This window comes from Oryctolagus cuniculus, chromosome 13 (assembly GCF_051225735.1).
Source record: "Oryctolagus cuniculus isolate XC-2025 breed Fujian yellow rabbit chromosome 13, ASM5122573v1, whole genome shotgun sequence".
Classification (NCBI taxonomy): domain Eukaryota; kingdom Metazoa; phylum Chordata; class Mammalia; order Lagomorpha; family Leporidae; genus Oryctolagus; species Oryctolagus cuniculus.
The window spans coordinates 43803104-43829312 of record NC_142879.1 but is presented as its reverse complement, the minus strand read 5'-3'; the positions used below and the strand labels follow the sequence as shown (position 1 = coordinate 43829312).

The following is a 26209-nucleotide window of genomic DNA, read 5'->3' as shown; positions in this document are numbered from 1 at the left end:
GGCGGCCGGGGGCGCCCGCTCCTCCCCCTCGCGGCGGCCCGGCTGGCGGCGCTGAGTCCCCCTGCACGCGGCACATGGGGCGGCTGACCGAGGCGGCGGCGCGCGCGGCAGGGCCCCCTCCCACTCCCCTGCCCCTCTCGTCCACGGCCCTCGGGTGCGTGGCCACCATGGTGTCCAGCGAGGAGGACGGCACCAACGGCGGCGCCTCGGAGGCCAGCGAGGAGAAGGAGGCCGCCGGCAAGAGGCGGCGGCGCGGCTTGCTGGCCACCGTCTGGCTCACCTTTTACAACATCGCCATGACCGCGGGGTACGTGCGCCCCCGCCGTCTCCCTCGCCCCCGGCTCCCAGGCCTCCGCTAGCTTCCGCGCCGGGGACCTGAGGGGCTCGGGGCGGGGGCCGGGCTGGCCGGCGGGCGGGGCTGGGCGCGGGGGGCGAGCGGGCCGGGCGCGGGCGCGCGCGGCGGTTCGCGGGTGGTCGCGGCGCCGGGGCGCGGGCGGCCGGCGTGGGGGAGGGGCGCGGGCGCCGCCACGGCCGCGGCCGCCGGGTTGAATGGAGCGGAGCGGGGCGGGGGGGCCGGGGCTCGGCTCGCTGGGCATTGCCTAATACGGTGCACGGCGTGGCGCGGCGGCCGCGGGGCGCGGGCCGGAGGTTAAGTATAGACCCGGGCAGGAATGCGGGGCCGACCCGCGGGGGAGGCGACTGCGGCGCGGCCGCCCCCGGTGCCGCCGCCTCCGGCTGCTGTGCAAGAAGCGCCCGGGTCCGGCCAACCCCCCGAGCGCGGAGCTGTCCGGCCGGTGGCCCAGATCCGTTTCCTGGGCACTTCCTCGTGCGGGCAGAGTTTTCTGAACTCTGTTTCACCGTGACTTTTTTTTTTTTTTTTAAATCACAGTAGGTCCCAGAGTTTCTCAGTTGGGACCCTACCTTATGGGAGCCTGGCCGCCGTGTCCAGCATCTTTAGGGCCTCATGCTCCCTGACTGATACCCCGAACGTGTATCCTGACTAACGTTACACAGTGACTTTAGCTCTTCAGTGAGCTGTCGAAGTGAGTTCTGTGTCAGCTGCTTATCAGAACCTGCTGGGAAAATGATTTTTCCTTTCTAAATCGCACTGGCTTTTAAAACGGCAGTTTTCCCATTATCACACGAAGTATTATGAAGTATGCGGAGGGGAAAGTTAAAACTGTTTTTCAGTGTTTATAAGAAGCTGATGGACAAGAGTTTAAGTTGCCGAGGGTGGTATTGAGTATCTGTTAGGTGCTTAGCGCGCGGTGCTGAATACCACACGTGGTAAAATGAACCGTGCTGGTTATTTTAGTTACCGCGTTTTTAGTCCTCTCTAGTCCTGTGAGGGGTACGTGGTGTTAGCATAGATTGGGAAACTGAGGCACAGAGCGATGAAGTCCCTAGCAGCAGATCCCAGGCAGCCAGTGTCATCTGTGGATTCCGACTCCCTTACTTTGACTCCAGGGCTGTGCTACTTTTCATTTTCCCGCCTGCCTTAATTTTATAATCTCACGTGCTGCTGCCTTTAGATGGCAGTTGGAGATGCAGGACCTCTCGGTGGTAGTCTCCTCCCGTCAACATTTCTGGCACACTTGCCATGTGTTAACTGGTTTAGCTGTCTCTTTTTTTCCAAGTCCACTCTCCATTTCTAAAGCCAGGTTACCATTTCAGAAATGAAAATCAGCGCCTAATTCCAGTGTTGAGTCTTTGGCGACTCTCAGTCACTTCCACCCTAATCTAAGGGACTTGGGTTGGCACTCGGGAGTGTTTGCAGTATGCTCCCTGCTTGTCCTTTCTGATTTTCTTGCATGTGACATCTCTGACACATTTTCAGAAACACCACGTTTTCATGGCTCCCCCCATCTTTGCACAGCCTGTTCACTTCTGGTGTAGTGTCCTCATTTCTCCCAAGACTTCTGTCTAATCAGTCAGCCTCTTTGAACTTCACTAGGTGTTCTCCCTCACCCTGAGCAGAATTAAGTGATTTCTCCTTTTTTAAAAAAATTTTTAAAATTTATTTGAGTGGCAGAGTTACAGAGAGAGGGGGGAGAGAGAGAGGTATTCCATCTACTCATGCACTCCTCAAATAGCCACAATGGCCAGAGCTAAACAGATCTGAAGCCCGGAGCCAGGAGCTTCTTCCTGGTCTCCCACAGGGATGCAGGGGCCCAAGCACTTGGGTCATCTTCAACTGCTTTCCCAGGCCATAAGCAGCAAGACTTGAACCAGCGCCCATATGGGACATTGGCATTGCAGGCAGCAGCTTTAACCACTGCGCCACAGTGTTGGACCCACGCATTGGACATTTTAAATGAGATACATTCTAGAAATAGACATGACCTGCTAGCCTGGTAAGGTTTCTTTATTGAATTGAAGGATGGTGTTGGAGAGCAGAAGTAAATAAGGTTGGGAAAACCATAGTGTTGAAACTGAGACAAAGACACACATTTCATGGGGGTGGGTTCTGTTTACTCATTTAACTCACTTGCTTATTTCTCTTTTAGCAGAACTTTAGAGTTTTTTTTTTTTTTTGTAATTTTGAAGACAATAAAATAGTACTGAAGAATTACCATAAATATAATTACATAAATGTGAAAAGGGACCTAATTCTGTAAACCTAGTATAGCCACTCATTTTTTATCATCTTTCATATGCATATTTAACTGTCTTCAAGTTATAATGAAATCTTCAAGTGTATTTTACTTTTGTGTATTTTACTAATTCGCCATTGCTTATTGTCTGCCATCCCCATTAGGGTGTAAACTCCTTGAAGCATTCAATAAGTACTTATTGAATGAATGAATACATACTTTAAAGGATGGTTATAATACCTGCTCTGTTGTATTTTTCCTGTTTTCTATTTTCATTTAACTGTCAAGTATTTCTATATAGTTTCCATAATTATACATAAGAGTGTATAGAGTTCATGTATAATAATGGATTAAATAATGTCGCTATTTGCTTTTATTTGTTGTTGAAGTCCTAGTAGTAGAATTAACACCTTTAAAGGATCTCTGAATTTTTTTTTTTTTATTTGACAGATAGAGTTAGACAGTGAGAGAGAGAGAGACAGAGAGAAAGGTCTTCCTTCCGTTCGTTGGTTCACCCCCCAAATGGCCGCTACAGCCAGAGCTATGCCGATCCAAAGCTAGGAGCCAGGTGCTTCCTCCTGGTCTCCCATGCGGGTGCAGGGACCCAAACACCTGGGCCATCCTCTGCTGCACTCCCGATCCACAGCAGAGAGCTGGACTGGAAGAGGAGCAACTGGGACTAGAACTCGGCGCCGTAGGTGGAGGATTAACCAAGCAAACCATGGCACCAGCCACGGTCTCAGAATTTTTAGGGAACTAGCTAATAGCAGGTTCTTGGTTAGGGAAGTGAGCATTTTTCTTTCTCTCTCATTTTGCTTATCAACTCGAGCCCACATGTGTAAGTGCATCATCCTATGTCATGTGAGGTGTGGGAAGCAACTCGGACTAGACTGTTACTGGAATTAAGACTTATTCTATGCATCTGCTCTCCCACAATATGGCGCTGAGAAGGGAGTAACAACTTCTACGCAGCTGCCTCTTGCCAACTTGAGTGATGACCTGCAGGAGCTGATCCTGCTCCTGATTGCAGGAGAGCAGCGTACTCGGCGTGTGGGTAGCAGAGTTGGGATTGGTGGAGGAGGACTATAAAGGAGGAGAGAGACAACATGCACCAGGAACATCTATCTGAAGGAACACCTGAGCAGCCCCCTAGAGAGCCGGCCGGCGGTGTGCCGCTCCCCCGCGGAAGTGGGGAAAGTGGCAGGGGGAACTGCCCTTCCACGGAGGTGGAAGGGACAGTAGCCAACCCAGGAAGAACCAGCAGCAAACCCGGGGAGGGCCGAGCAGACAAAAGAACAGCGCAGGGTCCTGTGTCGTTCCTCCGTGAAGAGGGGGAGCGACAGTGAGGGACATAAACTAAGTGTCTTAGACCCCTCTTTGAAGAAGTGTAACCTGGGATATTTATATAGAAATGCAGTACAAGAATGCTCAACAGAGGTGTCAGGGCAGGCGTATAGGAGGGATCAGAGGAAGGTTTGTGAAGGAGATCATAGTGGTCAGACTGAGCTTTAAGGGTAGGTAGACAAAGATGAAACAGTGCTAGTGAGGGTGCCAGGATGGGAAATTGCTAGACGTCCACTGAGGCGGCAAGAAAGGGCCTGAAACACGGAGTGGAAAATGGAGGTGGACAGGTAGCTCAGGCTAGCGCATGGAGCTTCAGATGTCTTGCTAACAAGCTTGCATTGTAATCTGTGAGTAGGATAAGAAGGTGCTGATTAAAGGTTGTCTCAGTATTTTGTACCCAGGTAGCCTGGGATCGGTAGTCTAATCTTTCTGCCTTAGGTTTCTTCATCAATGAAATTGGAACAAAACCGCTACTTTGCAGGATCATTACAGGGAGTAAAGAGATAATATGAAGTTCTTGGCGGGGTGCCTGATGCACAGGGGGCATTTGAGAATGGTAATTCCCATGTTGAATGGTTAATGTAAAATTGCACTTTATGCAGAAGGTGAAGCTATTTTTTTGAAAGATTTATTTATTTACTTGAAAGAGTTACACAGAGATAAGGAGAGGTAGAGAGAGAGGTCTTCCATCCGCTGGTTCACTCCCCAGATGGTTGCAACGGCCAGAGCTGCGCCCATCCGAAGCCTGGAGCCAGGAGCTTCTTCCAGGTCGCCCATGTGGGTGCAGGGGCCCAAGGACTTGGGCCATCTTCTGCTGCTTTCCCAGGACACAGCAGAGAGCTGGATTGGAAGTGGAGCAGCCGGGACTCGAACCAATGCCCATATGAGATGCTGGCTTCACCTGCTATGCCACAGCGTTGGCCCATGAAAGTGAAACTGTTGAAAATATTTTCACACTGTGTATTGTGTGACTTAATAGAGCAGTAAACCCAAGATTTGTTTCCCAAAATTTTAATCGTCATGTCTTTTGATACCTGTAGGATATATTTTATTGCTGAAGAGAGATATACTAGCCTACCACAATTTACTTAACCATTGGCCTGTGATGGACATTTGAGTTCTTTGCAGATTTGGCTCTTACAAGTCAAGTTAGGAACATTCATGTGCAAGTCTGCATACTGACACGTGCTTTCATTTTTTCCTTTCTAAATATCTATGAGTAAAGTGGCTGGGTCATGTGATAGTCCTATGTTTAGTTTCTTAAGAAACTGCTAAGCTGCTCTCCAAAGTGGTTGTACCATTTTACCTTCCTGCTGACCATGAATGAAACTTGAAGTCACTATGCATCCTTGCCAGCACTTGGTGTGGCCAGTCATTGTATCTTGTGTATTGTGTTACCTGATTGTGATTTTAATTTTCATTTCCCCCGTGACTAAAGACACTTTTTTAAAATTTATTTTATTTTTTTTTGACAGGCAGAGTGGACAGTGAGACAGAGAGGAAGGTCTTCCTTTTGCCGTTGGTTCACCCTCCAATGGCCGCCACGGCCGGTGCTCCACGCTGATCCGATGGCAGGAGCCAGGTGCTTATCCTGGTCTCCCATGGGGTGCAGGGCCCAGGTACCTGGGCCATCCTCCACTGCACTCCCAGGCCACAGCAGAGAGCTGGCCTGGAAGAGGGGCAACCGGGACAGAATCCGGCACCCTGACCGGGACTAGAACCCGGTGTGCCGGCGCTGCAAGGTGGAAGATTAGCCTATTGAGCTGCGGCGCTGGCCTAAAGACACTATTTTTTAACATGTGCTCACCTGCTGCTTGCGTATTTTCTTGACTGTAATGTCTTCAAATCCTTTGCCCAGTTTTTTCTTTGAATGGGTTGTTTAATTTCCTGTTATTGAGTTTTAAGAGTTCTTTTTACAGACTGGATATAGGTCCTTCACCAGATAAGTGATTTGCAGATACTTTCTCCCAGTTGTGGTTTGGCTTTATTGTCTTTAACAGTGTTGCTCGGGTGGTCTTTTTTTTTTTTTTTTTTTTTTTTTTTTTTAATTGTTTTCACAAAGAAACCTTTTACTTAAGGAATACAAACTTCTTGCATTTTATAAGTACAGCTTTAGGAATATAGTGATTAAGGTGGTCTTAATCTTCATGAAGTCAAGTTTATCAAACTCTCCTTTTTCTTTTAAAGATACATATATTTATTTGAAAGGTAGAGTAACAGAGAAGGAGAGATATCTTACACCCACTGGTTCACTCTGTGAATGTTTGTAACAGCCAGGGGACTGGGCAGACTGAAACCAGGAGGCCAGAACTCAGCCTGGGTCTCCCACATGGGTGGAAGGACCCCAGGTACTTGGGTCATCATCCACTGCTTCCCAGGTGCATTAGCAGGAAGCTGGATCAGAAGCAGGACTCTACCCAGGAGTTCTGACCTGGGATTAGGCATCCCAAGCCACAGCTTAAATCTATAGCAGCCCCATACAACAGTTAAGAAAAAAGCCTTATTTATTGACAATGAGTGCCTGTGTACAGGCAGTTAAAATACTCAAGTTGGTTACTAAGTGATAGTATATGTTTAATCTAGGAAAGGTAGATTAGAGGTGGCAGTGAACAATGTGGAAAGTAATGACTGTATGAGTCAGAGATCAAAATGGTTACTTTGAAGGTTTAGAGATGAAGTGACCATTGGGATATCATCATTTTTCTATAGCTATTGAAATGATGGATCCAGGCAATGTTCATCAATGACTGCTAGCGTCTCAGAAAACAGGTGGCCATAATATAAGTGTTCCTTATGGAAGTATTCAACACAACTCATGAATTAGCCTTACCAGAAAATAAAATGTGAATTTGGTTGAGCCTCAAGAATTAACTACCAACTTACAGGCAGTACAGAGGACATGTGTAATAAATGATATGTCATTATCTACTTAACAAAATTCAGATTGTGGATAGCTTTGCAGGAAAAGCTACCTAGTGTCTTCAGACAGATTGCCAGAAACAAAAACAGAGAGGGAAAGAAGGAGGAGCTTCTTCCAGGTCTCCAATGCGGGTGCAGGGACCCAAGGACTTGGGTCATCCTCCACTGCTTTCCCAGGCCACAGCAGAGAGCTTCCCATATGGGATGCTGGCGCTTCAGGCCAGGGTGTTAACCCGCTGTGCCACAGTGCCTGCCCCTCTCTGTATCTTTGTATACGTTTGAAATCTCTCAAAAGTTTATGAAGCATGTTACATGAACAGAAAAAGAGAGGTGTAGAGGTAAATAAGCTTCAAGGGACTGGTCGACTCCAAGAAATGTTAGGAGAAAAGGAAGCCCTGAAGGCAGCTGGAAGATGGAGATCTTCCCTCCGTAAGGCTTGTCGTGGGCACTGGAGACATAATGGAGAGAGAAGTCCCTGGTGTTTAGTAAATTATGGCGTCTAGTGTCTTGTTTTAGCACAGCTTTGTTGTCCTCACTTACTGAGGCAGAAACTATGTCCTATTTATCTCTAATTCCACAGCATCTTAGCTCTGTACCTGGCTTAGCAAAACACGTTGAACCTGAGGATGAATGAGTAAATAAATGAATTAAGCAAGCAAGAAGTCTTCTAACATACTAAACACATATTTTGTTTGTTTCCCGGATGAGAGCCTAGTTCATCAAAGAATTAGGATATCTGTTTGTATTCATGTGATCAATAGCCCTGGCATATTGTGAAAAACAAAGCATGACATTCCAGAAAAAAATTCCTAACTGTAGAAATTCCAGTTGCTTTTGGAGTTTTATTCCAGTTACTAAACTTAGCAGTGAAGGATATCCAAAGTTAGTGAAATGTAAGCACTTTAGGGAAACTTTGATTATGTGTACCCCTAGTAGTGGTGGACTTGGGAAGTGAGCTCTGATTAGTTGCAATATATTTCTGGCCACCTTTATTGAAAAATAAAGGAATAGATGGTTTGATGATCTTTTTTGAACCTCAGAGTGTGTTGATTTATTTTGAACAGTTAGTGATTGGTATTATACTACTAAACTAGTTGGTGCAATACTGCCACCTATGGAACAGCAGTACAATTTGTAATTTAATGCATGGAGTTTCTAGATGAATCCTTTGATGAATTCCTTGGAAAGTTAATAGTTGCTTCTCAGATTTATCTTTTGTAGATGTTTGATTTTGGTTTGCTTAAACACAGACAAGTGCCTGGAAAACGTGAATATTAGAAGTATGGGGACTTGGAATTGAGAAGAATGAAATCACATTTTAATCCTGGAAAGTACCTACACCATGATTCAGATTAGCACCCTCCAGTTAGCCCAGCCCTGAATTCAGTGTTGGTTTTCACGAGATGAAACTAGCAGTTGAATCCAGTGGACTTGCGGTATAATGGAAGGAGAACAGGACTGGGGATGTGGAGGTCTCGGGTTCTGCTTCAGGCCCAGCCAGTAACTTACTCTGAGACTTGGGGGTGAGTGGCTTTACTGTCTGCCTGACGACTGTCGCATCTGTAAGAGTGACCCTCACACTTTTTTGATAGCAAACTATTGGATAAAATATTTGAACATAGGCTCTCCATATAGTTTTATAATGCATTTGTAATTTAAATATGAGCTGTTCTGATTAGCTGATGTTTCAGGACACAGAATATATTTCGAGCCAGAACAGGGCCAGCAGTAAACAAGGGTCATAGTAGTTCCTTTCATAGGATTATCGTGACTATCAAAAGTTAGTGTGTAATGCATTTATAATGGTATCTACAATATAGAAACCATACCGGAAAGATACTTCTTTTTACCAATATTTCTACATTTCACAAATCTTTGTATTTCAGACATTTGCCTGCCTTCTTGTCATATCTGATAAGAGAATCGTTGCTTGTATCTTGTTCCGTGCTAAAGAGAAGTGGCATTTCACCATTCGTATTGTTCTATTAAACTTGGATTTTCACCATAGGCAATCACTGATTTCTTTGTAGGATCCTTTAAAGCTGTTTGCCCATTGGATGAGTGTTGTTTAGTTAAAAAGTTAAAACTGCATATTTTATTATTCGTAAATCTGTTAGGCTGGAGACTTGGGAGACCACTAATCTGAAAGGCTGAGGTGGGCACTTACTTCCATGGGTTTTTTTCTTCAAAGCTGAGGCCAGTTTCTTAAATGTGCCTTTGTAATTGCAAGGGAAACTGGAAAAAAATTACCTCCTGTCAGTGACTAGGAAGAATGAAATGTAGAGTGAGAAAGCTGGTAGCCACAAGTGTTAGCTTATACTGTAAGTCCCCGTAACTCAGGGAACGGAATCCATATGTAATATACAAATGTAGGTTAAAAAGTGAGGGACTGGCTCATGTCCCATCATCTTTGTTAATCCCTTCTGTGATACGGCAGTTGTTTTTATTTAGTGAAACTTATGTCAGTATAAATTGGTGATTCTCTTTAATGAATTTACTTATAGGTGTATGTAATTGTTCATATTTATCCATACACATATAGCTTGATGGCTCTTTAACCTCAAGATATTCTTTTATAGTTGTCAGTGCTTTATGATAAACTTGACTGGGATACATAAAACTAATTCTTCATTTTGTCAGGTGTTTTTTGCTGAAGCCAGAAATGCAATGGACGTTGTTTTGTATGGAGTAGGTGTCTCATATTCTGTTCCTCTCTTGAGATTCAACGTAAAAATACAACTTGTCATTTTTTCCTGTGGGCTTTGAAAAAGTAGAATAATGAACTAAAAGCATAGTAAAAGCATAAATAGTACCATACAAATTGTGGCCTTTGTTTTCAGGAATCAGTGTCTTTGAGATCTTGGTGAAATACCTGCCGTTTCCATTTGTTTCTTTGTTTAAGTTCTGTGTCACTGAGCACTTTCTCATGTGCAGCCATCACTCCTGCACATCTCTGTAACTTTTCATCTTGCAAAACTGAAATGAATTATCCACTTGTGCTCCTTATCCCTCTTAAATATCTCTTCATATTCCTTGTGTTAAGGTCTGTACCCATTAAACACCAGCTCCCCATCGTGCCTTCTGCACCCAGCCCCCTGTAACCACCATTCTGCTGTCTGTGTCTATGAACGTGACTGCTCTCGGGACCTCATAGAACAGAAATCGTGCAGTATTTGTCTTCTTGTGCGTGGCCTGTTTCACTGAGCGTTGTGCCTTCAAGGTTCATCCATGTTGTAGCCTGTGTGATAATTTCCTTCCTTCCTAATGCTGAAAAGCGTCCCAGCATTTAATACATACACACTCCGCTTATCCGCATTCAGTCATTGAGGGACACTCGGGTTGCTGCCACCTTTTAAGCTGTTGTGAGTGGTGCTGCTATAATGTATGGATTGGTGGTATTAATTTCATAGACCTTTATAAAATGTTTTCATTTTCTGTAGGTGGTTGGTTCTGGCAATTGCCATGGTACGTTTTTATATGGAAAAAGGAACACACAGAGGTTTATATAAAAGTATCCAGAAGACACTTAAGTTTTTCCAGACTTTTGCCTTGCTTGAGGTAAGTTTTTTAATCATGTTTTTCTATATTGTAATATTTATCTTAAAATTTTTTGTTGAGTGAAACCAATCTTATTTCACTAATTACATACCTCCTATAGATTTGTTAAATACCAATGCTAACAGGGATTTATTTTATGCTTCATATTATTGATTTGTGATTTTTTTATTTGCTTACAGATAGTCCACTGTTTAATTGGTGAGTGTTGCTTTAATTTTAATTTTTGTTATAAATCGCCTTTAGGGCAATAGCTGACTTGTTTTTCTCCTTAAGGAATCGTACCTACTTCTGTGCTTGTGACTGGGGTCCAAGTGAGTTCAAGAATCTTCATGGTGTGGCTCATTACTCACAGTATAAAACCGGTAAGTGCTGCAGAAGCATCGTCCACCTGAGCCTGCAGGAGAGGCTCTCCTTCGTAGGAATGCAAATATTATCTTTTACAGATTTAGCTTCAGTTAAAAAGGAGTTGGGTTTGAATGTAAGTGTCATTGTTCTTTGACGTAGTGCTTTAGTACAATGACAGAAATAACAAGCAAAGCCAAGTACTGTCATTTTGTAGCCACAATATACTCTCCTCATGTTGACTGGTTTTTAAAATTAATATTCATATTCTGACATAACTAACTGGAAACTTTCTTTTCTATAAAATTTTCTATTAGAGTTACTCTATTTGAGTATATAATTGAAGTTGTCAGTCTAAACAGTTTATTTTTCCTCATTTAGCATTGAGTATTGTAGCATTGGACATAAAAACTAAATGTAGTTCTGGAGAACAAATGGGAAAGATAAAATGAGAAGTTGGAAGGGAGTTAAAGGACACAGAATTTCAGTTAGGGGAATATGCTTAAGAACACTATTGGATGGCAGAAGGTAAGTTCAAGAGTCCATTGTACAACAACAGAGCTGTTGTTAATAACAGTGTATTGTGTGCTGAGACGGTAGCTGTTGAGTGTTCTCACCACAAATAAATGATAAGTGTGTGAGGTGCTGCGTGGTAATTAGCTGACGTAGCTATTCAGTGATTGCATCCGTGTTTCAGAACAACAGGTTTCGCAGTGTTAATATGCACAATTCTAATTGGTTACTTAAAAATGATTTTTAAAAGGATTAACAAAATTGGAAAAGAATAAACTGTTGATTGAAGCATGATGAGAGACAGACCTAATGACAGCTGATGAATAGCTTAAACCTTTGAGGCACAGGGGACGCCATGCTGACTATCAGAAGATTGGCGCTGCTTACGCCCATGATAGGCATTTCCAGTTCTACTCACTGACCTCCCAGACAGCCTTCCCAGTCCCCATCCACCTGAGGACAGGTTGGGCCTCCTTCATACACCTCTGATGCCTGCTTGTCTCCTGTGTGCTCTGGGACTGACACTAGCCTCTTGTCAGTTTCCTAGTAGCTGCCCTGGGCTCCTTCCTGCCCGGGAACAGATCACTGACCTGCTGACCTCTCTAGCACTCTACAGTTAGCCATCTTGATTCCTGTCTTTCACCCAGCCCACTTGATCCACCTGGTCCCTACTGGAGAGAAGCCAGCACATGCCACATGGAGAGCCAGACTGTGTGTTCAGTACAGTTGCTTTGTAGTTTAAAAGCGGGAGCACAGCATTGACAGAGTAAAAGAGACTATCTCGGGCAGTGAGTGAGTGTAATAACTGGGCCAGGACCACAAGGATTCTTGAGAATGAAGATAAAGAAACATAAAGACAGTGCGGCCAGCATTAGAAAAGCTAAAAGGGCCATTGCTGTGGTGTGGCAGGTAAATCCACTGCCTGCAGCGCTGACATCCCATGTGGGCATTGGTTCGAGTCCCAGATGCTCCACTTCGGATCCAGCTCTCTGCTATGGCCTGGGGAAGCAGTAGAAGGTGGCCCAAGTCTTTGGGCCCCTGCACCCGTGAGGGAGACCTGGATGAAGTTCCTGGCTTCTGGCTTTGGATCAGCACAGCTGTGGCTGTTGCGGCCAATTGGGGAGTGAACCAGTGGATGGAAGACTTCTTTCTCTCTCTGCCTCTCTGCTCTCTCTGTGTAACTCTGACTTTGAAATAAATAAATAAATCTAAAAAGATAAAAAAAAGAAAGAAGCTAGGGAGTGTAGAGAGTGGCAGGTACCAAGGAAACAGCATCCATTTGATCTTTTTATTCTCCCAGGGATCTCTGCCTTAATGTTACTGTTTCTTTCTTTCTTTATTTTTTTTTTTTTTGGTTGACTTTCTCTTTTGCTTTTCTTTTTTCTTTTTATTTTTTAATTTTTTGACAGGCAGAGTGGACGGTGAGAGAGAGACAGAGAGAAAGGTCTTCCTTTGCCGTTGGTTCTCCCTCCAATGGCCGGCGCGCTGCAGCCGGCGCACCGCGCTGATCTGATGGCAGGAGCCAGGTACTTATCCTGGTCTCCCATGGGGTGCAGGGTCCAAGTACCTGGGCCATCCTCCACTGCCTTCCCGGGCCACAGCAGAGAGCTGGCCTGGAAGAGGGGCAAACGGGACAGAATCCGGCGCCCCGACCGGGACTCGAACCCGGTGTGCCGGCGCCGCAAGGCGGAGGATTAGCCTAGTGAGCTGTGGCGCCGGCCACTGTTTGTTTTCCTCGGACAATAGATACCCTTTGGGACCTGTATCCCACTCTGTAATTAATTCAGCCAACACTCTTATCTATTTAAATTTTTACTTACTCTCATTTTTCTTTAAAAGGCAGAAAGCCAGATCATTTATTCACTGGTTCACCTCCCAAATGCCTGCAACAGTCAACTGGGCTTGACTGAAGCCCAGAACTGGGAACTCAATCCAGGTCTCCCACGTGGGTGGCTTGAACTCAAGCACGTGAGTCATCACCTACGGCCTCCCAGGGTGTACACAGCAGAGAGCTATGCTCAGAAGCAGAGCTGGGACTTAAACTTAGGCACTCAGATACGGGATGCAGGTGTTTCAGGGGGTGTCTTTTCTTTCTTTCCTTTTTTTTTTAGATTTCATTTATTTATTTGAGAGGTAGAATTACAGACAGTGGGAGGGAGAGATGGAGATAAAGGTCTTCCATCTGCTGGTTCACTCCCCAAATGGTCATAATGGCCAGAGCTTAGCTTATCTGAAGTCAGGAACCAGGAGCTTCTAGGTCTCCCATGTAGCTGCAGGGGCCCAAGGGCTGCTTTCCCAGGCCATAGTAGAAAGCTGGATCGGAAGTGGAGCAGCCAGGGACTCGAACCAGCAACCGTATGGGATGCCGGCACTGCAGGTGGCTGCTCTTCCCGCTACGCCACAGCGCCAGCCCCACATTGCTTCTTTAATGTAGCGTCTTTCAGATAATTGGTGGCTTTTTGGATATGCCTACCCCTGATGGCCTGGACAGTTTCTTGAGTGTTTCCAAAGTGGACGTGAAGATCTGAATCTCTTGATTTGCATGATTTTATGGGGTTTTCTGGGTCAAGTCAGTAACAAACTGTTTCTATAGATCACAAGGGCATCTTAACGGTTGCAACCAACACCACCTCCAACCAACATTGCTTGGATTCATTCTGTACACTTAGCTCTGTGCTGAGTTCTGGACTTAGAAAAGAAACAGGCAATTGCAGCTGTCAAATGTCCTGGCTATGGGAAAGTGGGGGCAGTCAGACAAACATTGAACCTTATAGCATGTTAACTGCACACGTTCTGGGCTTGCACTGTCTGTGTTGGGGCTGTGACTCCTTACAGTACAAACAGGACTCCCACCTTGTGGAGCCTGTAACAGGGTAGTTATACAAATACTTAGTAAATTCTGCTAGCATCAAGTGCTTTGAAGCAAGCAGTGTACGTTGCAGGATAGCGACGGACTCCGTCTGATCCTCAGAAGTGATGGAAGGCTTCCCAAGGGAGGAGCATTATCTGCTGCACAGCAGCTAGCCAGACAAATCCTGGTGCAAACTGGCAAGTGGGATAGAGAAGGGAGGTGAGCAGGGAGCTAACTGCTCAGGGAGAGTGGGAGCTTTGGGAAAAGCTTTCCACAGGGTGTGATGTTGTAGCAGAATCTTGAAAGATAGAGGGTTTTCTGTGGGAAGCCATGAGGAAGTAGCATTCTTACTAGAGGGGATCAGCACGTGTGAAGACATGAAATTCAGAGGTTCTGGAAGCCACACAAAGCTTAGCATCACCAGAGAAGTCGATAGAAGGGATGAGCGGTTGTAAATGAGAGAGCTGCCTGGGCTCCGGTTGTAGCGAACCTTGACTGTTTCGCTCAGGTGTCAAGAGTTCATCATTTCATCCTGTTGCATGGTGGGGGAACCAGTGAAACTGATTCCAGTGTGTTTCGTGGGTTTTTTCTTTCTTGTATCTATTTTATTTTTAAGAGGAAACTTTCATCCATGAAGAGTATATAGAGGGGAAAGATTATTTAAGAGGCCATTAGAATAGTCTGGATGCGAGATCAGTGCCTGAATTAAATTAGTGGTACTGGGACAGAGATGAGTGAGCAGCAGGAGTCGGTGTGAGTGTTAGGGATAGAATAGGTATGAGTCAGTGACTAACACAGGTAGGAGAGTCAGATTCCAGGTTCTCATTAGAGGACGTGAGGATGTCCTGGGATGGTGGAGTGAAGAAAACCAATCTGAATTTGACTGTTTTTGTATATAGGACATACTTAAGTTTCATGGCTATAACTATGTAATAGTGACAGCATTGTTTTCTGTATTGCATTTGTCTAACCTGAACATTCCATTGTAATAAAAGATAACAAATCATTAGAAAGAAATATCTTCATTGAAACATAAGTTCAAGGACACTGTGGTTGAAGGACACTGTGGATTTTTCTGTAATTCTGCAGATCCAGAATGAGGAGAGTGTGGTGCTTTTTCTGGTCTCGTGGACTGTGACAGAGATCACTCGCTATTCCTTCTACACATTCAGTCTTCTCGACCACTTGCCATACTTCATTAAATGGGCCAGGTGGCAATGTCTTGCAGTTTAGTTTCTCACTGTCTTTTGCATGCTTATTTTGTGTGCTGAGCTAACACCCAATTAAAATTTGTGTTTAAGTCTCATGATGTCAGAATGCTGTTTTGTTTTGGATATTAGCAGTGTTATAATTTATATTCCAAAATCTTACTGTAATGATTAGAGATGAATCACATTAATATATGTTTGGAGTGAAACCAATATAAGACAAGTTATATGACTATCCTTAACCTCAGAATTGAATATCCACTTTTTTTTTTTTTGGACAGGTAGAGTTATAGACAGTGAGAAAGAGAGAGAGACAGAGAGAAAGGTCTTCCTTCTGTTGGTTTACCACCCAAATGGCCACCACGGCCGGCACTGCGCCGAGCCGAAGCCTGGGGCCAGGTGCTTCCTCTTGGTCTCCCATGCGGGTGCAGGGGCCCAAGCACCTGGAGCATCCTCCACTGCCCTCCTGGGCCACAGCAGAGAGCTGGCCTGGAAGAGGAGCAACTGGGACTAGAACCTGGTGACCATATGCTGGCGCTGCAGGCAGAGGATTAACCAAATGAGCCACAGCGCTGGCCCGAACATCCACTTTTAAAATAGTATTTCTATGAGAGGCAGTTAGAGAGATAGAGATAGACGGACAGAGAGTTCTCATCTGCTGGTTCAGTCCTCAAATGCTTACCATGACTGGGGCTGAGCCAGGACCAAAGCTGGGAGCCAGGAATGCATCCAGGTATCCCATGTGGGTGGCAGGAACCCAATTACTTGAACCATCACTACTGTCTCCCAGTCTGCATCAGCAAGAAGCTGAAATCAGGATCTTGACTCAGAAACGGAACTCAGACACTAGGTCATCCATCGAAAGCACATTGTGCATTTTTGAAATTATGTAAATAAAATATTAAAATATCAAAATATGATATTTTATCCAGTTGCTTTAAATTGCTGTTCAATCTAACACTTGCAATTTTTGTGTTTTTTTATAAATATAATTTTTTTTTACTTTAGGTAGCAAACGCAGACCTTTATAAAAGCACAGTTACTTTTTTTTTTTTTTTTTATAACTTAACCCTCATGTTTATTTTCCAGTTTTCCCCATCAACTTTGCTTGAGTGATCCTTTTCTTGTCCTGGTGACTTTATCCTCAGAGATCAGAATTTCCTTGCTGCTTCTGGCTGTAATGTTTACCATGCCACTGAGCCCCAGAGGGCTGTGCTACCTTTCCCATTTATCAGTGTGTGACCCTCCTGAAGCTTTTTTTTTTTTTTTTGACAGGCAGAGTGGACAGTGAGAGAGAGAGAGAGAAAGGTCTTCCTTTTGCCGTTGGTTCACCCTCCAATGGCCGCCGCACTGCGCTGATCCGAAGGCAGGAGCCAGGTGCTTCTCCTGGTCTCCCATGGAGTGCAGGGCCCAAGTACTTGGGCTATCCTCCACTGCACTCCCTGGCCACAGCAGAGAGCTGGCCTGGAAGAGGGGCAACTGGGACAGAATCCGGCACCCCGACCGGGACTAGAACCCGGTGTGCTGGCGCCGCAAGGCGGAGGATTAGCCTAGTGATCCACGGCGCCGGCCTGCACAGTTACTTTAAATTGCGTTATTTGGAATCTGGACAAAATTTATATTTCAGTAGTTCCAAATATATCTATTTTTAAAATATTTATTTATTTATTTGAAAGGCCGAGATATAGAGAGGCAGAAAGAGAGAGAGAGGGAGGTAGGTCTTTCATCCACAGTTTCACTCCCCAGATGGCTGCAATGGCCAGAGCTGGGCCCATCTGAAAGCCAAGAGCTTCCTCTGGGTTTCCCACGTGGGTGCAGGGACCCAAAGACTTGGGCCATCTTTCAGTGCCTTTCCAGGCCACAGCAGAGAGCTGGATTGGAAGTGGAGCAGCTGGGACTAGAACTGGCACCCATATGGAATGCTGGTGCTGTAGGCAACGGCTTCACCTGCTACGCCACAGTAATGGCTCCCAATTATATCTATTCTAAAGCAACAGTTTTTAAAGCAAAAGATACCCTTTTCTTTTTGAAATTTAGATTCTCTGAACAACTGATACTTTACAAAAGTTATAAATACAGAACTGCTCTTTGGAGAAGAAATCATGAACTAGTATAGATTTGTTCATTCTGTTCTCTATTTTATATTTATAGTAGAAATAATAATAATAATAATGGCAAATAGTGTGTACTTACTGAACACCTGAGATGCAGGCATGAACAAAATCATGTGTCCTCTCAAGATAAAGACAGAAAACAACCTAATAGATGCATGGCTGTGTCAGGTAGAGGCCACTGCAGGATGAGCAGGTAATATATTTTCCTTATAAGAAGTTCAAACAGTACAGAAGTGTATGGAATAAAGGTAGAAAGTTCCTGTTTGTACTCCTACCAACCCACTCTCTTCCCATGGAGGAAACAGTTTGGAGTTTATCCATCAAGACTTTTTTATATTACAAAAAAACACAGATGTGAGTTTTTAACACATCAATACATTTGCTTTTTATTTATATCTTTGGGGCTCTTTGTTCTTTTTACTCAGTACATCTTAGTCTAACTCTTTCATGGTGCACAGCATTCCTCAGTGTGACTGAACCAGTTCTCTATTGCTAGAATGTACATCATGTTGTCTTCTAATACTACAAAGAATGCTTTGAGATACAAAATGCTCTGTATTTCTGTTTATTTTTTAGTACTTTGGCATTTCTTAATTTGAGGATGATCCTGAGCTAGTTGAGTTAAAAGCCTAATATTTTTCTTAAGTGGTAATTTCCTTTTTATAACTCATTTATTAAACATTGTTAAATATAATAAACTAGGATTTATAAATAAACTTAGAACAGGAAAAAACTTTAAAATTACTATAATCTGAACATAAGGATAAATATTGTTAATATTATTTGTTCTTTCAGACTATTTAAATATTTCTAGTTCTTTTATAGATATTTGTGGTACAATTGTGGCTTACTTCTTTGCATATAATAAAATACTTGCTAATTGTAAACTGAGCTCTGCATATATCATCTTTCATAGCAAGTTTTGCTACCATTTCTGTGTGTGGTTGGCGTTATTCCTACTGTCTGTGAGAACATGCTCACTTCTGCTGCATGGGCTTGTCTGTACACTAATCCTGGAGTGTGTGTCGGTGCGATTTTTCAGGATGGTCTTCTGAACTTGCAGTACCTTCAAAAGTACTAATTCATCATATAATCACCTTTCCTGGGCCGTACTTGCATAATTTGTTTGAATGCACACTGCACATTTTCCATAGTCCAAGCTCATTAGTCTTTCATGCTTTGTCTGTCTGCATTTTGGAATGCGTTTGCATGTCCTGAATTTCTGAGAAAGTTCAGAACTCTGCCATTGCATGTTTAAATGGCTGGTTTAAAGAACATTTGTGTACTGCTTCAGTGTTAAACAAGATATTATCAGATCTTTACTTTGCAGTGCATGTTAGAATATTATCATGTCAGTTAATTTAAATCATGAATAATTAGATCTCATGTGTAAAAATCTTAAGAATCTCAGAAATCTAAATATATTTGCCAACCTTGTTAAGTAACCTAAAATAAGAGTTATATTCAAGTATTAAAACTGTTACTCTCAAAGGAAATTTCCCTTTTGGAATGGCTTCTTATAAACAGTTTGCCTTACTGGTTTCAATATACTTTTTATTCTATTTGTGTGTTAAAAGTGTTCCTGGAAAAGGCCAAAGAACAGATAATTGTATATTGAATTATCTTTATCTTATTGGTTTCCATTTTAATTTAAAATATTCATTCCCTTGAAAAAATTTTAGGTGGCAATTGAGAATCTTCAAGAAAATGCTCTATCTTTTGTTGAATGTGGTCTATAAATAGTTAAATCTCACATTACTGCCCTTAGAACTTAGACATTTAGTGACATGAAATCATTTTAAGGTGCAGATAAAGTCAGATAAATCACATAGTTTGTTCCTTCACATTAGAAACTGTCACTGTCTTTAAGGCTTTAACCTACTTTATTCTATGAGTGATTTTTTTTTTCTGTTTAAGAACAATGGTACCAGAAAAATCATGTGAAAGCTAGTAAAGTAAAACAACAGTAGAAAAAACAACTTAGTCTCTTTGGATGTTTTATTTGGGAAGGGAATATAAAGGTTCAGTTATTTGACTTCAAAAATTGAGATAGGAGAACTATTTAATTGATATACACAACTACACAAGACTTGCAAGAAAGTAGGTGCATTCAAGGCAAGCACAGCGAGGCTATAAGTGCACAGTAAAGGAATCGTTCTTTCTATAACAGTTAATCTATTTAGGCAGATACTACCAACTCTTATCTTCCTGTAGTCATGGCCTGCGGGAGTCAGGAGATTTTTAAGTTTTATCCAAGCTTTTTCAGAACTCATAAATTTATTTCATTTTTTGAATAGATATTTCTTGGTATTTGTTTATTTGTTTAAGATTTGTTAATTTGAAAGGCAAGAGTGAGAGAGAGAGAGAGAGAGAGAGAGAGAGATCTTCCATCCACCAATGCACAGCCCCGCGAACAGCTGGGGCTGGGCCAGGCCTAAGCCAGGAGCCTGGAACTCCATCTGGGTTTTCTACATAGGTGGAAGGGGCTTGGGAACTTAAGCTGTCCCCTGCTGCTTTCCTGGGTGTATCAGCAGGGAACTGGACCAGAAGAAGAGCAGCCAGGACTCCAGCCTGTGCTCCAGTATGGGATACCTGTGCTGTGGCTGCTGCTGAGCCACAATGCTGGCCCCTTTTAGATATTTCTTAATGCCAACAAAACAATTAAATAAAGTACAGATTCACTTGATGTCTTTTCTATCAAAATTGTGACCATAATCTTCTGTGCTAACTGTTATGTAATGGTTGACTTGGTGAGAAATGATTTTCCTCACTGGAGGGGTGTCATTGTCTTAGATCTTTGGGCCCTTCCTGTTGGAGACAGTAAAACATAGGCTCTTCCTCCCAGAGGCATAAATGATGCCTAATCCACCTTGGTTTGGAGTCCTTGCCACAACGCAATTGTACAGATAGTGACTGGCAGTTTGAATATAACTTTCTCAGTTCTGTTTTAAGCTTGCTAGCTATTCCTTGAGTGGGAGAATTCAGGAGGTAACTTACTTTGTTATGAAAGCAATTTTAGACAATCTACACATTAGTAGTTACTGATGCTTTAGGAAGTATGATCAGTTTTCTGCAATAGTAATTATGTATGTATTTTACTTTTTAGTAACTATACAAAGTTTGCCACTTTGATAATTAGCATATTTAGAATTAAAATCAGGATCTTAACTGTTTTTTTCTTAAATAAAGATTTATTTATTTATTTGAGAGGTAGAATTACAGACAGAGAGAGGGAAAGACAGAGAGAATCCACTGGTTCACTCCCCAAATGGCCACATCAGCTAGAGCTGGGCTGATCTGAAACCAGGAGCCAGGAGCTTCTTCCAGGTCTCCCACATGGGTGCAGAGGCCCAAGCACTTGGACCATCTTCCACTGCTTTCCCAGGCCATAGCAGAGAGCTGGATCAGAAGAGGAGCAGCCGGTTGCGAACTGGTGCTCATATGAATTGTGGCGCTTCAGGCTGGGGCTTTAACCTGGTGTGCCACAGCGCAGGCCCCAGTACTCATAGTTTAAAAAAAACTGCATATACATTTTTAAAATTTCTAAGTGTACTTCTATTTCAATACTGTAAAGTAAGTTGACTTTTTTGTTTTATGAAGACCTTGCCTTTTGAAATGGAAACTGCTGTAGAAGAAAGGGTGATAATTAGCAAGCAGGTGATTAAAGTAGAAAAATTAACGTTTTGTGAGGTTGTAATAAGTATGTACAGAAAGAAGAATTTTCAAGTTTAAATACCAGAAGTAACAAAACAACCATGATATAAAATCGAGTAGTTTTTCTAGAAAAATAATTCTCTGAGGTTTTTCTTTCTCTAGATATAATTTTTTTATCATCTTATATCCTGTTGGAGTTGCTGGTGAACTTCTTACAATATATGCTGCCTTGCCGTATGTGAAGAAATCGGGGATGTTTTCAATTCGACTTCCTAACAAATACAATGTCTCTTTTGACTACTACTACTTTCTTCTTATAACCATGGCTTCATATATACCACGTAAGTATATATTTTGTTAGTAGTTTGTTTTAGCATATGATGTGAGGGTTTTTGATAGTTATCAGTGAGCAAGGAAAGATAATAAGAAATAACTTGCTTACAAATATGTTAAACCTTATATATTCAATCCCAAATTTATTCATTATTTGTGATAATCAAAGGGGTAGTGAGTCAGAGACTTTACTGATGATGAGAAAAAAGGTAAGTGAATTGATATACAAATGATTGTTTTTTCAAAGTCATTTAAAAGTATCCTTAGTACGATTAGCTTTTTAAAACATGCATCAAGGAACGATTCACAAGCATTTAGAATTCTATTCAGGAAAATTTCAGACCATTTCTATTTGTGAAGAACAGACTTGGACAGATCATCCAGGAGTTCTATTTAGTTCTGTTTGTATTACTCTATATACTTGAAAGTAATAATGCTGCTTTTTGAAAGATACTTTGAATAATTCAGAATCCTCCCTAATTTCTCATCATCTCTCAGTGGTTGCTATGAATTAGGGAGGTTTTAGTCACTTCATGAAAGCATTGAGCAGTGATAGATTTTTAGGTCAAATTTTGGTAGTCACCGTCATGAAATGTGACCCTTCTTAATAAAATTATTTTCCCTTCTCGATAAAGTGAGAGACCGATGTTAGTAGAGAGAAAAAGGAAAGGAGAAAGTTTATAGAATTTGAAGTCTGCATTGATGCAATGTGAAATGTTTCATTGAATGGAAGTGAGCATAAAACTGGCCCAGCCCCTTGGGGTCTCCAACTTTAAAGCGTTTCAGAAACCAAAATTGACTTAATAGTCAGAGCGTGTTTTCCCCCTTATCTCTGTCAATTAAGCACGAGTCTGTGTCAAGTCCTACCTGAGCCACTTCAGGAGTGCTTAGGGTCTTAATGCACTGTTCACGCTCCTTGCCTTTCTCAGCACCTAATGAATGGTAGCAGGCCTTGAGCAGAGCTGGGCACATTAGGTGTCTGTCATATACGCATAAGGCCTCGGGTTTTCCCTCTTCTCGTGACCACTGAAGCATCTGCACAGAAACCCAGGTTCCCAACGCTTCAGCTGCAAACTGGTAGCCTTTGGCTGTGTTAGACTCAGGCCTGTGCCGGTAACAGCTTCCCAGGTCAGCAGGCTGAAGGGTTCTGAGAGGCCCACTTGCCCGAGTGTCCTCCAGCCAGGAAGATGGATCTCTACCCGGACATCCATAGCAGAAGTTGTATCAACTAACTGCGCTTGGCTTATCAATTTCCTTGCTATTTAAAAGTACTCTTTACATATGTTAGTACTTAGAGGATGTGACATTATTTCTTATTTGCCAGTGAGAGCATTCCGGATGAGAGAGATTAAGTGAATTGCTTAAAAATCACCCACCTGGTAAATCAAGCCGGGATTAGTGCTCAAGCTCACACATTCTATTAAACTCAGATTTTAAAGAAGTATTTGCAATACTTGGTCAGTTAGCTTTAAGTGTACATGCCCTGAACATATTTAGTCCACCAGACGTAACACAGTGGCTACATTTATCAAGATGAGATGCTCCATTGGAGTTGCATTCTAAAAACTTTTTATCCAGAATTGTGTAAGCAAGACACTCAAAGCTGGTTTTGTGATTAGGTTTATTGATTTGGTTACTCTTTGTATCATTTTCAGACATTTTTACATTTGTATTGAGTACAGTTAATTTGTTGACTCACTAGCATTTATACTGAGCTTTAAAGCTTTGGTTTGGTTTAATATATTCTGTGCATCTGATTGGACAGATTACCATTTGTCCAGCTGACCTTATCCATTTAGGTATTTGTATATAAAAGACTAACTCCCCTTAGACCCAGCCATGAAGACTGTGAGCTGGGCGCTGTTGAGAGGGCCCTGCTGTGCCCCTTCACTGGTTACCCCTCCATCCAGTACCCCACCTTCTCCTAGGTCCCATTCTGGAAACTGGCGGTCATGGCACCTGCTGCCCCGTGTGCACATCTGGGTCTGTATAGGCCTTTGTCCATGTGCTCACTGTCTCACCTGGGTTTGCACCCTGAGATCACAGCTTAGCCAAGGTGTGGAGGAAGCTTGGATGTGAGACCCCTCCTGGTACAGGAGACAGCCAATAGAGCAGAGAGAAAGGCCCTGTGAGCCAGCTTTGCTTTACTGGAATGTTTTGGCACGATATTATAAGGAATTGAAGAATTCTAATTCAAACATGACTTCCAAGGTCATTTTGAAGGTGTATTTATCAAGGTATTTAAGTATGCTTAAAAACTCAACAGTACATGGTATTAAAATACTTAAGCATGAGGGGTGTGGGCCTCCCATAGTACTCTTCCGCCTTCCTCTGATCTGTGTGTACTAGGCAGGTAGCCAAGGTCTGTAACGTTAAGCAGGTTTCATATGTAAGTTTGTCATTCTTTGTTTTCTTTTTTTGATAAAGTGTTTCCACAACTCTACTTTCATATGTTACGACAAAGAAGAAAGGTGCTTCATGGAGAGGTGATTGTAGAAAAGGATGATTAAAGATCCCTACAAACAAGGTGCTTTTTCCAGAATAACCAGGATTACTTGAGTCCAAGTTTCCATAACAAGAATAAACAACTTCATGAAATATCGTGGATTGTATTGTTTCTTAAAATATAACTTGAGACACATGGTGTTTGCTGATATTTGTCTTCATACTGTGCCAGGTTTATTTTTTTACAAGAACTATGCAAAAACTATCAGCTCCTAGGTGGGTGTTGATGAGTAATTGAGAGAGTTACCTAGGGAAAAAACTTGTTCCTTTTACTAGATTTTTGTGCAACGCAGGTTCAAAGCTTTTGGAATCAATATTTAGAAATTAGTTTAGTGATTTAACATTAGGACACCTGCCAGTGATATTTATGTGGTATTTAGAAATGAAAGTAAGTATAAAATTATAATCATTGATTAATGTATTGGTATTTTTCAGCTCACAATCTTATTTTTTCAGGTTATAAGGCAGCATTTATGATTAATAACGATCTTGGAAATTGGAACATAATTTGTTACAGACTTCCGATGTAAAGTAGCACCAAAAATATTCAAGTAGCTGTCACATTCGGAAAATATTTTTTGAAAATATTTTCAGGCCATTGGAATTCTTTAATACCATTAAGTGTATTTATTTTTTTTAATTAACCATTTCAGGACATTTCTAACTACAAAGATTTTTAAGAGGTTAGAAAAAAATACAAGTGTATATACTTTGCCCCACTGAGAAAAAAGAATAATAAAATGACATCAAATCATTATGTTGTGCTTAGAACTCTGATGGAGAAAGGCTGCTGTATACTGTGGAATTATAAAGATCATGTTACAAATAATCCTTTGTGGTTCTTAGGAATCTGGAAGTTTTAGGGTAAGATCTGAAACAGACTTATTTTATTCTGAATTCCATTGAGTAGCAAAAAAGTCTTATAATAAAGCTCCTATCCTCATCTTTAATAAAAAGTTACACTGATGATACCTTAATCCTGCTTTAATTCCTAAGTAGGTCCTTTAAAAATGTTCCCTCCTCTATCAAAGTATGCTGATGTATTGACCCTTGTTTAGAGAGAGTATTAAATATGTGGCTTTTAAAAGAACAGGAATTTTTTTGCCCACCATATAGATACCTAGGTGTAGTTCTGGCTTTAACTGTTCTGTATTGTTTACATTTACAATTAACATGTAACATTACACTTCTTAAAATTGCTTGAGTTCTGCATTATCATTTCCTTTACTGATTTTTCTCATGTAGAGATTTGTAGTGCAAAATATTTTTATGCAAAACTTTCATTTTAAATGACTTGGTTTTTTAAAGGTGCTATTTATTTTGTTATATTTAATGTTTTCAGCTAACTTTTAATGAGCAATATGTATTAGATTACTAATTCTCAAAGTGCTAATGTTCATTTTGCTCTTATATCATCACTTGATCATTTCATCTTGAATTTTTATATGGAAGAGATTTTCAGGCAGGTTGGTGATATAGTATAATAAATTGACATACTTATTTTTATTAAATGCCTGTCTGGCAAGAACTGTTTTAAATAATATTTCTAAAATTTGCATTAATTCATCTTGTACTCCCTTCAAACAGCGATAATACTGTTTTCCTCTTCAAATTGTGGAATGTCTTAAAAGTAGGAATTGTCATTAACTTTAATAAAAATGAAAACATTAAACTTTGGTGAACCATATTATTAATATACTCAAATTATGTCTAAACCTTAGTTTATCGTCAGTATCTTCTAGATTTTACCAATTTCCAACTGTCATTTGCATAGAAAATAAAGTGTGGAATGGTAGTTCAGTTTTAAAAAGTGTTTGAAGTGGCTTTGCATTTGTTTCCTGTGACTACTTCTGGAATTTCTCCCTAAGTCACTGTTGGCTTCAGCATACAAATCAGAACTTGACCAAAATGGGACTCGACTTCAATCCTGTAGATGTTTGCATTTGAAAAACATCTACCATGAAAACTTGGTAACAGCAAAATGCAGTTGTATTTGGTGGCATTCCTTAAAATTCTGGTCATTTCCAGTTTTTCTTAGCTTTATAACTTGATATATTATGCACTATGGATGCGTAGAAATGTCTTCTAAGTTTTAACTTCAAATCAATGCAGCAACATCCCTCTTAAGCTACAACTTTTAAAAAAATGTAAAAATAAACATGAGAATATAATTTTTACCAAAAGCCTTTGTTACTTGCCCACTGTAGGTTTTCGGGTGTGTTATTTTTAATCTTTAGATGTTCAAGTATCCTGATTTTTTTTTAGGATGTATTT

At 41.8% G+C, this 26209-nt stretch overlaps 1 protein-coding gene across 2 annotated transcripts; it reads left to right on the top strand.

The window, feature by feature from the left end:
* On the top strand, nucleotides 1-24028 carry HACD1 (3-hydroxyacyl-CoA dehydratase 1). Of its 2 annotated transcripts, XM_051821433.3 has the most exons (7): nucleotides 2-307; nucleotides 10298-10415; nucleotides 10595-10613; nucleotides 10689-10777; nucleotides 15211-15332; nucleotides 21260-21438; nucleotides 23858-24028. In XM_051821433.3, exons 1-7 carry the CDS (start codon nucleotides 75-77, stop codon nucleotides 23938-23940), a joined length of 843 nt encoding a protein of 280 aa, XP_051677393.1. In that variant the 5' UTR covers nucleotides 2-74; the 3' UTR covers nucleotides 23941-24028. The 2 variants fall into 2 exon arrangements, 1 of the variants encoding a protein (XP_051677393.1); XR_016218917.1 differs by lacking the exon at nucleotides 15211-15332 and having other exon boundaries at nucleotides 1-307.
* The last annotated feature ends 2181 nt before the right edge of the window (nucleotides 24029-26209 follow it).

Coding starts and splice junctions, on each gene's coding strand:
- HACD1 (XM_051821433.3), top strand. CDS start 75: ATGGGGCGGCTGACCGAGGCGGCGGCGCGCGCGGCAGGGCCCCCTCCC. Junction 308..10,297: donor AACATCGCCATGACCGCGGG/GTACGTGCGCCC, acceptor CATTTTCTGTAG/GTGGTTGGTTCTGGCAATTG. Junction 10,778..15,210: donor TTACTCACAGTATAAAACCG/GTAAGTGCTGCA, acceptor GTAATTCTGCAG/ATCCAGAATGAGGAGAGTGT.